This window comes from Poeciliopsis prolifica, unplaced genomic scaffold, assembly GCF_027474105.1.
Source record: "Poeciliopsis prolifica strain line A6 unplaced genomic scaffold, Auburn_PproV2 SCAFFOLD015, whole genome shotgun sequence".
Lineage (NCBI taxonomy): Eukaryota > Metazoa > Chordata > Actinopteri > Cyprinodontiformes > Poeciliidae > Poeciliopsis > Poeciliopsis prolifica.
In genome coordinates, this window is record NW_026562390.1 from 11,648,477 (window position 1) to 11,665,452 (window position 16,976).

Genomic DNA, 16,976 nt, shown 5'->3' on the forward strand with positions numbered 1-16,976 from the left:
AGCACCTTGCTCAAAGAACAAAACCAACACAGTCCATGAACTCACAACAAATTACAGTATTACTTTATTCTGGCCCCCAAAAATATTTTGGCCCCATAAAAGAATTTCAGCCCCCCAAAAATATTTTTTTCTCTACTTTTTCTCTCACCAGCCTGCTGAGATCTACCTCATGACATGACGACATAAAAATGATAAATGAAACCCTATTGACTCATTTCCTATATGAATATACATCAGTTATATTAGAAATTATAAAATTATAGAAAACCTAGTGCAGTTTGTTCCTCAGTGAGATTCTGACACTGGGAGCAGGTTACTGGTTTCTCAGTCAGAAGCTGGTTGCAAACTTGAGGCCAACTTGAGGCTCAGTCAGTTATGGTAGATCTGAAATTTGGTTTGATGACGTCAATATGAGAAACTGCAGACTGATAGGAGGAAACAAAGAGATCTGTAAAGGTAAAGGCAAATCTTCTGAATCTGGGATATAATTAATTTAATTTCACATAATTATCGTGGTAGAAGCCATTTGTTTGTTAAACCTTAATCAAATATATTTGTCCTGTTTGATGTTTGTTATGATGTTTTCTGACGCGCTAATTAGTCCAAGTTTGTCGTTTAGGAACTACAGCGGCTGTAATGAACCACAGCGAAGGTATACAAAGGTGAAACAACCCAAACAGGTGATCAACTAAATTCCCCGCAGCACTGATTTGCCAAGCAGTGTCACGTGACTCTCTTCAGCAAGTGATGGCCAAGCGGGGCGTGTCATCACGACTTTACGCAAGTGTGTCTTTACCTCTGCGGCAGAGGCTCTGCCGAACCCCTGAGACCGGCTCATTGAACCCCTGGGGTTCGATCGAACCCAGGTTAAGAACCACTCGTCTAGGATCTGTTCAGGACAGGCTCTGCGTCACTGTCTGGTGAGAAAAGTTTGAGCCCATTAACAGTGCGAGACCTCATTATCCCTTTGTAGGTGTCATCTAGTTGGTTGAGACTTGGGTGATGGAGGAAGAAAAGAAAACAGCAGTGGGGTTAAAGATAAGAGGGATGACACCGGCCGCTGCAGGAGAACTCTGGGAGGAAAGTGGGCAGTGCTAATTGATCAGACAGAAGCTGTGCTCCGTTTGCTGTGCCTCAGTCCTGAAAAAGACCAGGGCACAGCAGGGCTGCTCTAATTATCGTTTGGAAGGAGATAATCATTGGAATCCAACGTGCTGTCTGCAGGCATGGCTCACCCACTGCTCAGGAATAGATGTAGAGAGCCAGACAAGAGACGGTAGGAGGAGGAGGGATATATTTTTAATTAAAATAAGCAGGTGATGAGCAAAGTAGGTTAGCTCCGTTGCTCACCGCCTTAATGAGAACTACAAAAACAAGACTTCAGAGAAAGAACGGACAGCATATTTTGATTTTACTAGAGTTTGAATATCAGACTTTGACTGTCTCACAAAAAGTCTCAACAGCAAAGTTTCAAAAGGAGAAGTGGTCTTCAAAGGTAAAGTTGAATACAAATGGTAGATGGTTCCCAGGTTTAACACAACTAAATCAAATGAATGGTTTATTAACTGGATCTCTGCAGTTGATGTTATATCATTGAGTTAATTCAGCCATCTCAAGCTGCTCTGATAGAGCAGAGATGCATTTAAAACTTGCAAAACCCTCAAGTCTTAAGGAGCTTGACACCCATGGATTATGGTGCAGGAAAAGTCGCCTTCCAACCTTAAAAACTATACAACTCATCAATAAAGATACCAAGTAAGGAGAATGAGTTTGCTGTGATCCAGTATTTTTAAATTGATGATTGCGAATGGTGCAAATAATTTTTGACATGAAATTTTTTAATACAACATAAATACTAATAGATTTAGTTTAGTACTCCAATGTGATTTATCAGAAGCAAGTTTCTTGGTTGAGGTTAAAGAAATTTGTATTCAAGTCTATCATAGGTACTGTATGTTTAATTTTGAACTGAAATGCAAGTACAAATAATCATTTTTTAAATTTTTTAAAACCAAACAGAAACCAGGTACTCTTTGATAAACACTGTGCATAGCCTGCAACTCTTTTACATTCTCTTTCTTTGAGGTATTTTCATTCAGAATGTCCAAAAGCTCTCTGTGTACGCACTAAAGACTCGGTGGTGTGGTTAATTCATTGACTGATAGAAGGATGGACTCTACATTAAAAGGCAGTAAGAAATGTGACAGGGCAATGTAACATTCCTATTGCAGTCAATCGGCTGTTCCTTCCAGCTAAACGATTTATGATGGTTAATGCTGACCCCTTTCCTTGCACACTATGCATTAAACATTTTCCATAGCCTTGGAGAATGAGATAAAATCCATGTGGACTCTGGAAAGCAGGGCTATAAACTTCAATCGCCTCAGACAGAGAAGAAAATATACAGTGTGGTCCCGCCTATTACACAATTGAGTATCGCTCAGATGTTTCTGTGGAATACAACTCCTAATTATTTATTATGTATGCCTTTTTGCAGAGCATATCTGAAATATTTGGTAGAAAAAGCCACTTGTGAGGCTGAAATACCTCAGTAAAATGCAACTTCAAAGGTTAATGGCTGGCATTTGCAAAACAACTAATCCAGGATCACAATTTATTTTCCTTGGTGGCAATTTGCTGAACGCCCAAGAGTGGAAATAAGAAAGCCTCTAGATATGATCTTCTCCAGTAGTGCTAAAATAGTTTCCACTGTGTGTATGAATACATATTGAGGTATATTGGGCATTTGAAATTTTACAACAGGCAGTGTTAAAGGGGAATATCAATAATTTGTGGATTTTAGCTATTCATGGTGGCTTGTCATCCCTAACCCCAAACACTGGACATACACAGTACAAACGTCAAACTTGTGAGTTAGTCATGGAAAGTTTTTTTTTCCTTTTTTACATCCAGCTTCATTGATGGGGCAATAGACATTTGTTTAGATGAGAGAAGTACTCACTGTACCGCTTTTTTTTTTTTTTGTAACAAAAACTGTCCAATTAAAGCTGTTAAATGTTTATGACATGTAGGGGCATCAAGCTATGACTATGGCACTGTACCAGTCAGTGACGTTACTGTTCTAAGAATTTGAGTAAAATGCCCTTTTGTGGTAAATTACACGCAAATTCTGACAAATGTTGAAGGCTTTTACAAATGTACAAACATGCCCTCTTTTACGACAAAATCTACTCCTTCGTATCTTTGTCTGAATTACAAAGTTCACCAAAACAATTTCGATTCAACTATAAACTACATCAGCTTCAATGCAAGGAAAATGGCTTTTGCAAAACTAACTGCATATCCTCTTAGAAAAGTGGCAGAATCCTAAAAGCTCTGATAATAAACAGAAGGCATAATGTTTATTATCTGTTGATAAATCCTCTGGCTCTGCTGTTCCCCTTAAACAAGTGGACTGGTGCCACAAAGCTAATGCATGCGTCAACTCTGGCTATTAAAAAGAGATCACAGATTGTGACTCAACCAGGACACATAAACACATAGTCTGGGTGGTCCATGGGGCTGCTGGCAGGGTGTGTTTGTGTGTGTGCTTGCAGAATCCTTCCCAGAAATGTGCAGCAGTAAACAGACTAAGAGGCAGAGAAGTAAGACAACCATTATGACTGGCTGGGAGCATAAACAGAATCACAATGCAATTCAATCCAAAACAGAGGGTATGTCTTTCTTTTAATGTTTGCTTGTATGTGCAAGCTCGTTCTGCGATTCAACGGGGGGCCATGAGAGATCCTCTGCTTTGACCAAGACCCTCTATGATGTTCCCTGGGGGCCTCAAGAGGCCTTAAAACCCTTCACTCTTTCTTCCCTGATGCTAACCAGATGCAACGGCACCAACACATTCAGAGAGACAGGGGTGTGTTCAGTGTGTATATGTAAGAAACAGACCAAGACGTTAGGAGACGAGCAGAAAGCGCGCAATTTTAAGCCAAAGCTTAGAGCGTTTCATGATGTTTTCTTTCATATCCTCCTCTCAGACTCTCCCTCATAAAGAGAGCAATTACATGTCCAGGACAAGCCCACATTAAACAAACATTAGTTCTCTCTGCAGAGCCAGACTCAGCCAAATTACATTGTTTCCAGATGCCTGTCACAAAAACACATTTACACCCACCCTGAACCCTCCTCCAATCCCTTTCTCTCTGCGCCGCCTTCCAGCTTCTCCTGTTTCAATTGTTCTTTTCTCCTCACATTTTGACCTTCTTTATCTCTCTCTGTAGCTCCCTAAACTTCCACACCTCTCAAGTTTAGGCGTGGCTTTGTGAACAACTCCAGAGGCGTCTGTTTTCAATTACGCAGTCACAACCACTAGCAGAAGATGAGAAGAGCTCTGGGATGGAGGAAACAAAGGAGCTGGTATAATGAGACAAGGGGAGCCTTCGTCATGTGTCACATCTGCCAAACCAGTGATAAGCCTCATTCAGAGCTTGAGCTAATTACAACCGTTTATGCATGAAGTTTCATAGAAATCTTATATCAACTAGAAGAATATTAGTCCAGAACAATTATAAATTCAAATTAATTTTGTAACATTCCGCACATAAAAAGACAAACAAAAATAATTCTTTACATATTTTTCTACAATCCTGTTTCTTTGACGTTATCAAAATAGCTTTGCATTTGTTCTAGATCTTTGAAAGAATCATAAAAAGTTTATGAGCCAAGACACAAATGTCTCAAATTTGCATATCTTGTAGCCTTAAGGCAGACTGTTAATCGTTCCATATAAATATTCCTCAATAATAAAACTTACAAAACTTTGTAGGATCTTTATGATTTTACTAAAAGTTTCTGCTGTTGCAAAAAATACTATTTGAATATATTTGAATTTGTTCAGTTATTCCTAAAAAAAAACACGAAACTTTGGTGTTAATTTCTTTCTTTCCTTTCAGATCATTCTTTCCTTAGGGAGTGGGACTATGATGCATTTTGCTCCTACCATGACTAATAACTTAACTGCATTGTTTTGCAATTAGGATTAAACTGGAATATACGGAATTTAATTAAAATGCATCTTTATGTTTGAACTGAAGTGACTGTGCACCATATTTCACTAAAACTTGTTGATTTTGTAAAGTGCTCTGAGACAACAATTGTTTTGAAGAAAAGACAACAAGATGAATATAACCGAGTGGAACTAAAATCAGTGGTCTTTTTTATTTATTTATTTTTTATAATGAAAACACGTGTTTTCTGTACTACTCACTGAAAGGCTAAAACAACTATGTCACAATTACAAAGCAGAATCACCTCACTAGTGAAACGTTTAAATCATGATTATTACCTTTGTCTATTTGTCACTTCTACGTCGTTTTTCTCACCAGTTATGATGGAGGTTAAAAGACACCAACATTTAGAACAGTCACAAACATGATGCACACAGCAGCTCTAAAGTTTCTGAAGAATGTGTAATTGCTTTGTTACTTGTAATAATTTTCCTTGTAAGATGAAATCAGAAGATGCTTACAAGTTGTTTTGATGAAGTCATTATTTTCATGAGAAAGGGCTGTGAATGCTGCAAAACACATGAGATGACGAGCGACAATGGAAATTTGATTTTCAAGGAACTTCGGCAACAAGATTTTTAATTTAAAAAAAAAAAGTTTTGTAATTAGAAAATTGTCTCAGATACTGGAATGGTACAATTTCTGATTTAGTATCAGGGAATTGTGCACTGCTAAAAGGACTTTTACAGAAAAAACAAACAGCATTTCAAAACTTTTCCATTCATCATAATCACAAAGTTTGAGTCAAGTTGAAACCTTAGTTACAGCATTAATCATCCACATTTGTCATGAAGGAGCCAACCAGTTCTAGGAGCTGCCAGTGTTGCCAGGTGTCACACCTAAAAAATGTTCAAAGCCGACATCACAACAGGCTGAGCAATTTAAATTTTTATGTCTTTACCAGAAAGAAGCCAAGCTCTAGAAACTTTCCTGAGGCTGTACTCAGAAGTGCCTTCTTAATAAGCAATTACCATGAAAGGTAAGACATGGGTAACAAGTCAGGATTATGAAAACAAAAGAAAACAGAGTACTTATTTCACAAAAGCCACCTGCTGCATCCTCTTGAACAGAACAGAGGCAATGTGAGAAAATTAAGTTAGTTGCAGAGTTGCTTAAAAAGTGCCTTGCAAAAGTAAGTAAATGAGACATGAATGTGCTTTGAATGGAATTATTACTGTTATTTTAAGGTTTCTCACCAACTTGTACATCTCTGATGAAGAAAGTTATCACCAAAGTAAGATGCTGACAGCATCATGTTTAATGGTCAGGAAAAGTTTGACATAGACTTGAAGTATCAGCAATTTTGAGTAATAACTATAAAACTGATGATAAAATATATTTCAAGATTTGTGAGACTTTTTTGACAAAAGTACAGATAGTATGAGACTACAAGTATTTGAAGTCAGAGCCCCACAAATAAAAATACAGCTCTTACAAAAACAAGTCATAATAAAATTTAACAAAACATTGGATTATTGATCATTGGATTATATTCAGTTCTCCAATTTCATTATCAAGAAGCACTTCACAATTGCATTTATTTATTTATTTATTTTTATATTAATTTCTGCTCACAGGAAACAAATTGTGGAAAAAACAGAAATCGTAACAATCCCAACAATACTAGAAGTAGTTTTTGGGGCAAGTAAACATCATATAAAATTGATCTTTGCCAAAATAAGTCAAAATCATAATAATTTGAAAGAAAATTAACCACAGCAAAAGGTATAAATAACAGGTGGTGTTTCTCTAGTAGTAGGCAGTTCTCCATTTACTATTTAGGTATCTGAATTTAATCAAATAGAGAAAGTTGGAAAAAAATGCACTAAAAATAAAACAATTATTTCAATTCATGCACTTCTTTTTGCTGGTATTTCATATAAATGCCTGATTAATTGCAACAAGGTTTACGGCGGTAACATTAAACGTTCCAGGGTGTGACTACTTTTACAAGACACTGTATGTTTCTGTTTTGTGTAAGTGTGTGTCCGTGGTCTGAAGCCAAACAACACATGGTACTTTTCATCAGCAGATGTCAATATGCCTCTGGAGCTGGAGAGTAGACATGGGAACCAATGTCAAATATAGTTGGTGTGTAGACTAAGCTGAAGGATAACAGCTGTATCAGAAAACTTGATCGACTCTTTTCTAAGTCTGTGACCCAGACTGGAAGTCAGACGCTTTTCAAGGAAAAGACAACTCTTGCAAAATCCTCAAGAAATATGCTGAAAATTTGCCACATACCCTTGAGCAACACACAGAATTTTTGACAAACGCACCAGCACTGTTGTGCAGATGACCTTTCACTTTGACTTCTAGCTCCATATTCAGAGTTGCCTCATTTCTCTAAACGGATATCTTTAGCACAGCAAAACTCGTGTGTTTTCCAACCCTACCCGTAAACAGTGCTGAATATTGTTTGAATGCGATTAAAACAGCATTACAAACAAGCCTTTAAGGAATGAGATATCTCAACAAGGCTGGTAATTGCATTACATGTGCTTGTGTGCCGACATGTTTTTGTACAGGGCCTCATCAGACACTACTCATCTGTTGTGTCCAACTTTGACATAAATGCATCATGTACTTGCTTGTAGGCATTTTAGAAAATATGCACCTAATTGGTCAGTAAAAGGTTGGAATAAAGTGCAACGACAGGAATTTTGTGTATAAATTCTTAATATCAAATGTCAATAAAGCATATTGTGGGCCGCTCTGAAGACCAATGGCGAATTCTCAGACATGTCATTGAAACGAGGGTAAATTTAAATTGTTTCTTTTAAGTAATTTAATTAGAAAAATGACCGTTATGATAAATATGCCATTTTAATTAGCTTGGATTTTAAGTGCTTTGCACAGTACTAAGATGCATGCAACTGGAAAACAAGGATTAAGCATCTGCTTAATTTTCCCCAACTTGGAATATGGGGTTCTAACTTCTTGAAGTACAAATTTAACACATTATTACTTAACACATCTTGCTGAAGAAAACACCCCTCATGTTCTTCTTTCTACAAATGTTCACTACACTCTGAACACCATATTGCTTTTCTAGTTGTCCTTACATATTTTCACAGTTAAATGCCTTCCTTATGCCACTGATGTCTTATAAAAAATCCCAGCACCTCACATTAAAGGGTTTCACATGTCTGTGTCAAATTCCTCTTTCTTATCCATGTAGACATAATTCAGCAGCTATTAATAAACTTTATTCCCACTTAGAAAAAGTGTGAGTGTGTATGTGTGCTTTACTCACGTAGTCTGGCAAGGCTACGTTGTCTCCTTGTCTGCCTCTTAGAGACTGTGTTGCCTGCTCCAAAACCTTGTTGTGCTTTTTGGAAAGCAAAGCAAATAAACTGATGGGAAAAACAGAGAGACAGAAAGAGAGACATAAGACTGACAGCTCCAGCAACTGATGAATGGTACAGCAAGTAAAGCACAAAGAAGCCAAGTAGCCAGCTGGAACGTTTTCCATTTCTGAAACTAATAGACGAATGCTAGTCTTCGTTCTCCTTTAAAAGCCAGAAGCCTCCCTTTAAGACAGATGATTATTGAGACATAACTGTTTCTATTTCTAAATGAAGTTTTTCAAAAGTAATGATTACTAATGAGTCTTCAAAGTAATCCAGACTTTCTCATGGGATGATTTTGAAATTACAGGAGATGAAAATCTACAAATTATGTTTGAAGAAAAAAAAGCTCCATGTTTTACTGTTTTTTCTCATTTCATCCATTTCTAACATTCTGGTTTGTAACATTTGTGGCCCCAGAAGAGGACAAACCTTTAATTTGCATTCCAAAAGTAAAATTTATTCCATTCCACGAAATGCTAAGGGCTGACGGAACACAAAGAGCGCTCTGAGAAATCCCACTAAAGACCCACATGTTCATCTGTCAGCACAGGAAATGTACACATGCAAAATACCACCATGGTCTTGATCCAAGAAAATTGGCTGAATGAAGGAACTGGATCAACTATGTGGAGATCTCCTTCTCATCTCCAGATCTGCTGCTCAAGCCACTATATATATGCATATAAAGACCTGTTGTTCTAAACTATCTGGGTTTTTTTTTTCATTTCAAATGACAGACCACCAACCAAGCTCCACCTGGTGTGTTAACATACAACACTGCAGGATGACTAGTTGGTCTGTCCCCACTTCAAAATAAACTAAAGCAGTGATGAAAAAAGACTTAAGACTTTTTTTTTAATGTAACTTAAGCCTGAAATGATTTTTTACAATGCAAATAAATCAACTACATCTTAGAAAATTAAAATATGTGATCAATGAGGCTCATTTGTCAGCTTAACAGTATCTTTTAAAAATTACCTCTAAGCATGTACTAAAGATATTTTTAATTAAGCTCACATTTCTGAATTTAAAGTGTTGAGTTGGACTGATGTAATATTCAAATCTTAAATACTGTTTTCACCAGTTGTAAGCAGAAAATCATAATTAACAGGAGTAAAGGTTGAAAAACATCCATGTGTGTAATTAATTTAAATAATGTGTTTCTCAGTATTGAGTTCAGAACTGAACTCAAACAACTTTTCAATAATATCCTAATTTATTGAGATGCACCTGGATTTTACGAGGTGTTAGTGAAACTACAATATAACTTGACATTGTGTCAACGTAATTGCACTCCGATTATTTTATTTTTTTTACTTTCTGAAGTCTGAATTGTTGCTAACCTACATCACAGTGCCACATACTTGCACGTAGCCTGACGCCAGTCTACCTTTTTTTTCCAGACACTTTTTACACAAAACAGAAGATGCACTGCATTATTTTATTTTGGCTGATTCCTATCTCTAGTGAATGGTGACCTTATTTGAGTCCTCAGATGCATAAGTTTACATAACAGCATTTCTGCAAGGGAGCAACAATGGGTATTAAATAATAAGGAAGGCAACATCAATAGCAGCATCTGAGATTCTCTCTGAGGTCAGATGTGGGGCACAGTTCAGTGCACTCTGGCTGACATTTGGAAATTCCTGGCAGGAAATTCCCTTTATCTTGCAGCAGGCCAACCAGCTAAGCCCAACCCAAGCAATCACACTGATCGTCATCATCAGACGTAGTCAGTTGCTCTGCATTAATGATGGGAACAAGTGTACACAGTGAGACAGTTTTCCTCTCAGTCTGAAGCCACCAGTATCACAGATAGGGAGAGAGACACAGGCAGTGAGATAAGAGGATCCTTGAATTTGCGTGAATGTGCGCACGTCTTCAAGGAAGGAAACGTTCTTTCCCGTGTGCCTGCAGTGAACAAACAGCAATGAATGACCTGATGTCACTGAGTTTGTGTGTGTCAGTGTGTATGTGCTTTGGTTTGGGCTTCGTTCTTTTCAGCCTTCTATAGAGGCCCTTTGTGCAGAGAACAATGTTATGCAACATTAGGAAAACCAAGGCAGAGGCTCAGTAGCCTTTGTCAGGGAACAGATTACATTTTAAGACATTAAATATGAAACTTTTAAAGAATAAATGTGCTTATGTTTGAATTGGTCTCTTGTGGTCATTCTAACATAGTAACTACTCAGAGATCTGACAGGACCTCCTTGAAAGCCTCCTTGAATCCTTCAAATGTAATTATTGTCATTATAGATAAATAGCTCAATTTATTCCTTGACTGACCATAAAACCTTTTTTCCAGAAGACATTTGATTGCAGTCATATCAATAAAACTGTCTGGAGCAGCCAAGCCAGTTTAGGAAGCATGTGCATTGAACAGCGTAGAGGTGTTTTGGATCTGAACACATGGAGAATTTGTATTAGCTGAAATAGGTATACAATTCAACATAAAATTAACACCAAAACAAGACACATAGGACTTCCAGATGATTTGGAATATGTAGGTTTCTCATGCAATTGCAGCAGAGAAAAAAAAATGGGAGGGAGCAAAACTTTAATAGCAGTGGTTCTTCAACAGCAATCATTTACATGAGTAAACATCACAGGAAATTGGAGAAGAATCAGCTGCCCATAGCATCCAATCAGCACAATGAGATGGGATTTTCCCATCAACTGCCACTACCTGTATTATGGTGCAGTTGTTAAACTAGATAGTAAATATCAAAACAACTTCAAAGTTATTTAAACATGTTTTATTTGCAAATATGGGCCCAGTTCCAATTTTAAAAAGAGAGACTGACATCAACATTAACCGTTTTCAAGTGGTTATACTGTTGTATAATCTATCCATGTATTGGCTTTGCATGCAATGTGCATTAAATCATTTAAATAAATCCAACAAAATCTCCAGTCAGTTCTCTAGGTTACTCAAAGTTTTAGAACATAAAATCACTTTTCAGGAATTGAACTACTGACCAAAGTAAAGAAAAAAAACAAAAAGTCATATCCTTTGATAAATATTTTTATTGAATGAAGCATTCCCAACTGTGATTTTCCTTAATGTTTAGACTCTTATTTTATTTTTAAACTGTGCTACAGAACTTTGCATAGTGCTCTTAGCTTGCATATGTTGACTTGTATAAAACACCACACAACAAATCAGCCAGATATTTTTTGGTACAAACACCACAACACTATTGATATGTCTCAATATGAACTTACCTGATGATGCGCTGAGCGGCGTACTGATGGAGACTTCGAAACTGGGCTGACATGTTGGCAAGTGCAGCAAGACAATTGGTGTGTAGGTACTTATCCTGGCAATGCACACAACACAGCAACACAGAGGTCAGTCAGTGTGTACTGACTGACCTCTTTAGTACAAAATGTATTTGTGTGTGAGTCTGTTTTACCCTCGTCCGTGTCATGTTGAACTGGATGGTACGAATGACAACCAGGATGAGCAGACTTCCAAGCGAGATCTCTGTCAGTGACCTCTCTGTGTACCATGAAATATTTTTCAAAACCTGAAAGACGACAAGGGGACAGTTGTGACAACCGGGTGCTGAAAACTTTATGAATGACTGACTTTAGTGCCAGGAAGTGAAGCTTTCTTCTCTTCACTTCCAGATGTGAGCTGTGGCATGCACTATAAAGTGTGGGTCTACCTACCACCTCATGAATGGAGCGATTGAAGGCATCGTCCTCCGTAAGAATAAGAAGAATAATAAGGGCCATGTAGACATGGTGGGAATTTCTGTCCTCTACATGGTAAAGGATCTCGAGGATGGGCATAACCTGAGAAGACGGGGGGGGGGAGAAAGAGCTCAATATTTACACAGATAGCTTAGTAAAATTAAGTGGTATAAGGTAAGAGTCAGAAAACTGATCAGCTAAAGCACCTGGTCTACAGGTCAGCTTAAAGCTGGGAATATACAGATTTGTTATCTTCAGAAAAAGTGACTTAAAAACTTCAAAATAAATGACAAATTTCTTGTGACAACATAAAGTCATGCTGAATATTTATTTTAGAAAATTCCAAACAATTTGGAAACGTCAATGGAGAAAAAAAATCCCAACATTGGATCAAGTATTGTGTTTGAAAGACTGTATACTCTAACATGAAATAACTGGCACTGGTTCCTACTGACAGAAAGAGCACCATCTGTCACTGCACACACCTATGCCTGTTTACTGAACCATAGTGTTTGGTCATAAATCAAACAATATCGCTTCTATACCAGTTTGAGTGGATAAAAAATTACAAAGGCATTCAATGACACTAAAATTGATTTTTAACCACCTTCCTGAAAATATCTAACTGCTGGAATATTGATAGAATAAGAGGCACTTTATAGCCTCCCCCCACCCACCAGATTGTCCATGTCCGTTCTTGACAGGATGTACGTCCTCATGTTGGCGTTCTGGTGGAGCAGGGTGTAGAGCAGCAGAGTGGCTTGGTCGGAGCGCTGCTGCTCACACAGAGCGGTGTACAGGCTGTTGAAATTGATCTGGAAAGAGTGAGGTGGCTCCACAGGCAGCGACGACGTGTCTACAGGAAGAAGGGTAAATATCGGAAGGATTACTCCCAACACTTTTTTATTGCCATCTGGCACAAGTCATACGAGTGCTGTGCATAAGAGTTTTGAAGCTATACAGCAGACCATAGCAAATACCTCGTCTTTTGTACAGTTATTACCTTGTGTATTTCTGAAACAAGTGATAGCCTGGCGAAAGGGATTGGGCCAGTCAGGTCCGTCTGTTAAATTGGCCAATACCAATAATAGCAGGAGGCTCTGATTGGATAAAGGTAAAAGATTGTTGTCCTGGTCTATCCCAGCTCTACTACCAGCTCCACCAAGAGTGAAGACACTCCACAGACCACCTAGAGAGAAAGAGCACAAGTAGCACCAAGAAATATTTATCAACAGATACAAGATGTAAACATTCACACAAAGTTGGTTTTAAGAATATATTGAACCATTTGAAAGAATTACATCATGCTGTAATGCTTTAATTTCATAAAAGAGAGAAATAACCCATTCAAATTGTAAAGACTTCACTTGATAGAAGAGGGTCTTCAAAAAGCCAACGGTTTTGGGTCAAATACAGAAACAAGTCAAAGTTACAAAGTGAAGGGGCTTTATGTTGTTTTATTTTTTTTTTAATGAAACTTGTTGACTAGAACTGACAAATTTTTGGCTGATAAGATCCAACCAGCTATTGAGAAACCCCCAAATTTTACCTTTTTGTTCAATTCATAAACATATTAAACCTAATTGCTATCAGGGTGTTCAAACCAGAACTCTCTTTGGCACAGTATTTATTACTGCAAGAACTCTCAAAGATGGCTATTCTCAGTATCGGCATAGAGTTTAGCATAACATCAGAGAAAAGGTAAAACACAGAAAAATTTTGGGGGGGATTTTTAATATTATTATTATCATTTTATTTTTTTTAAGAAAACTGTAGGTTGCCCCAAAATACACATAAATCCAACATATTTTGAATGAATAATTGGGCAAGTTTATCAACCAAATGGAAATGTGTCAACTTGATATCCTAAAACCATCCTTGAATTTCAAGATACTAAATTGGGGGCTTTTTTAGAGAGCAAGATTCTTCATTCTGACATTTTCTCCATTTTACATACAAGTGCCACCAAACCTGCCATATAGTTAAGGTTCTGATGAAGATGTCAAAAGTCAAATCAAAAAGAATGAAGATGGTAAATAATTTACAGTCAGCTGACATTAAGAAGACTGTTTAAGATCTTAAAGCATCTCTTTGTGAAATAAGCAGAGAGGGGGAAATCAGGCTAAAATTGTTCATAAAGTGTTTTGTCAGCAAACTGGGTAGCAACCTAAGATGCTATTGTTTTTAAAATGTTCACTATTGGCTTCTCATTGTCAATTAGGACATTAGTGGGCTTAAGTCAAACATTTAGATCACATTTTTACTTCTCATGCTGGATTTTGACACCAAAACTGGATTTAAGGACCAGTAAGATGTAACAGATCCAACTTACTTCACAACTTAGTTGAAGTCCAGACTGTTTACAGGCCTGACTTCAAGCAGGAATGTAGGCCTTTCAGTACAGTGATGCGATCCAGTAAAAATGCACACTATTACCTTTTTAATAGAACATGCACTGTAGCAAAAAGCTTTTTAGAGCTTGGTATTTTAAAGCTCTTTTCATGAATGTTTCCACATTATGACTGCAAATACAAGCCTCTTGTTGAAATGCCTCTGCTTTTCATAAGTCAATCTTTCAACAAGGTCATGTCCTCCAATAATACCTGCTGACATAAATGACACTGGCATTGCGGGTCCTCTCAGTGGGAACAGCCATGCTGGTTTTAGCTACTTACACCTACTCACCCTCTCCTCTCTCATAAACTGTCTTGGTAGCTCAGATGTATGACAACAACAGGACTTTACACTGAAATATCAAGAAGACATCTCTATATGTGAAACGGGCTTGAAATAAATGTTCAGACAATAAACTAAAACCTTTAAATGAATAAGCAAAGAGAATGATTCACATATACATAATAAAGGGGTAAAAAAAGAAAAATTTGATAAATATTATATTAATTAAAATATTTGGTGCAATTCTATTTGCCATTAGTTTCTATTTTACAGCTTAGACCAAGACATTAATATTCAGCTGGAGTCATGCTTCTTTCCACATGACAAAATCCAGTTCAATATTTACTCATGTTTGGTTTTGCCTGAGGGAAATCTGTCACTTGAGCTGCTAAACAACCTATATTCCTCAGTGCTAAGTCATAAATTGTGCCAGCTTTATAGCAGAGAAGAGTGCGTGCAGGAAGCTTATATTGTAGATATAATTTTGTTAAAATTGGTTCTCAGTCAGAGCCAGATATGATGCTGCGAGAGCATCAAGTGTGAAGGAGTAAAGGTGCAAACACACATGTAAAAAATGAGATAAAAATCTTCCTAAAAATTACTTAAAAACCTGTGAAGGCTGCTAGAAGTAAGCTTGTTTTGTCACATTATTGTTATTATGACTTTGCCAAAGGACTATTTGTACTCAGACTGATGTAATCACAGCAAAAGGAGGCACAATGAAGTCACACAGATCATTTCACACCACTTGAAATTTGAAACAGCATAGACAGTGCCTCAACAAAAAGAAACTGGAACTGCGGGACACACCGAGGGTGAGGATATTTGTTCTGCTCTGGGATCAGAGGCATAGACGTCAGAATTTGTTGCAGAGTCACCAAAGCGCTGGCTGGCCCTTTCAGGCATCACGAGAAGCATGAGAAACATGAACACCAACGTACACAGATGACTGTCTCTGGCTCCAGCAAGTCTACCTCAACTGCCTGCACGACCAAACAGCATAGAACCAGTGACAGAGCGTTATAGATCAAGCTACTGAGTCTGAGACAAAGACAAGAGGACTTGGTGCCATCTAGAGCTGAAAACTGGAAAATTAGAACACATACTGCAGAAATTACTAATTTATTTGCTAACGTGATGACATCCTTTAAAGTGATTTTATGTGAATTAAATTCTGGTGGCAAGGGAAAGAATTTCCTATCATATCTGGGCAAGAAGACGTCTGAGCAGAAACAGGAGTGAGAGAAAAGGAAAAGGTGATCCAATGAGAGTTCGGATGGAGTCCTGTTCATTAGATCTCTGGCACCAGAGTGACTGGGCCAGCGGGTGTCAGGGAGCCCAGTCTGGCGGCCTCGCTTCCTGCATACACACGCTTTATTTCACCTTTGTGGGTGCTGTTTTGTTATCCGTCTGGCTTGGTGCCCTCTCCCTGTCTGCCTGCCCGGCACATGAACTAAATAGTTACAAAGCTTAGGCTGCAGGATGGTATACAGGAGAGAGAAGTCAGGAAAAGAAAAGTAGTGGTACGATGGATGTCAGAGCTCGGGAGTATTGACGACAACTTATGATGAGACAGAAAACAAACAAACAAAAAACAGAATACTGCTGGCATGGGATGTTCAAATTGTGGTTCTTGTTAACATGTCAACATATAAAATTTTGCATCTGCAAATGACAGCAAAACTTTCTAGGCTGCAACGTTTTAGATACAATGCATTCAAAGTCAGATTATCACTTATGTATGTTCTTTATGCTTCTATCTGATATAGACCTCAGTGATCAATATCATAAAACTTAATAAGTCTCAATCAATATCATTAACACTGATATGTTTTTAATATTGTGCAGGTAAATCAAAGTTTTAAAAAGTTGAAGGTTTTGAAACTGCTAAAACATTTTGTAATGCTGATGTTCCTACAGACTAAAATCCCTTTCAGAGATGGCATAGAAAGTCAGAATGACTTGTTTTCTGCGGCTCAATGAATCACATAGTAAAACAGCGCATCCTCCACCTCCCCTGCCCTTGATGTGGACTGCCTCCAAGCTGGCTGAAAGAAGGTTTTTACATGCTTCTTTGCTCAAAAAGACAGAAAAATTCACTATTAGGACCACTGTTAGAGAAAAACAAAGGAAGTAGGGTTTGGAAACTAAAGAAAAACACAACCAAATCACTTGTATAATGGTAACTCTAATAAAACTGTAGTTGGCTAGCAGCAAGTTGGCTGTG

General features: G+C 37.7%; 1 protein-coding gene across 2 annotated transcripts in view; it reads right to left on the reverse strand.

Annotated features, from left to right (window-relative positions):
* dym (dymeclin) overlaps window positions 1–16,976 on the reverse strand; it is a 47,465-nt gene that overhangs the window by 18,317 nt on the left and 12,172 nt on the right. For both annotated transcript variants that reach the window (XM_055040270.1, XM_055040269.1), the window contains exons 9-14: window positions 13,077–13,262; window positions 12,751–12,929; window positions 12,050–12,175; window positions 11,791–11,904; window positions 11,600–11,694; window positions 8,278–8,377 (exon numbers count right to left, since the gene is read on the reverse strand). In XM_055040270.1, coding sequence (XP_054896245.1) covers window positions 8,278–8,377; window positions 11,600–11,694; window positions 11,791–11,904; window positions 12,050–12,175; window positions 12,751–12,929; window positions 13,077–13,262 — 800 coding nt within the window. The remainder of the gene's footprint in view (window positions 1–8,277; window positions 8,378–11,599; window positions 11,695–11,790; window positions 11,905–12,049; window positions 12,176–12,750; window positions 12,930–13,076; window positions 13,263–16,976) is intronic.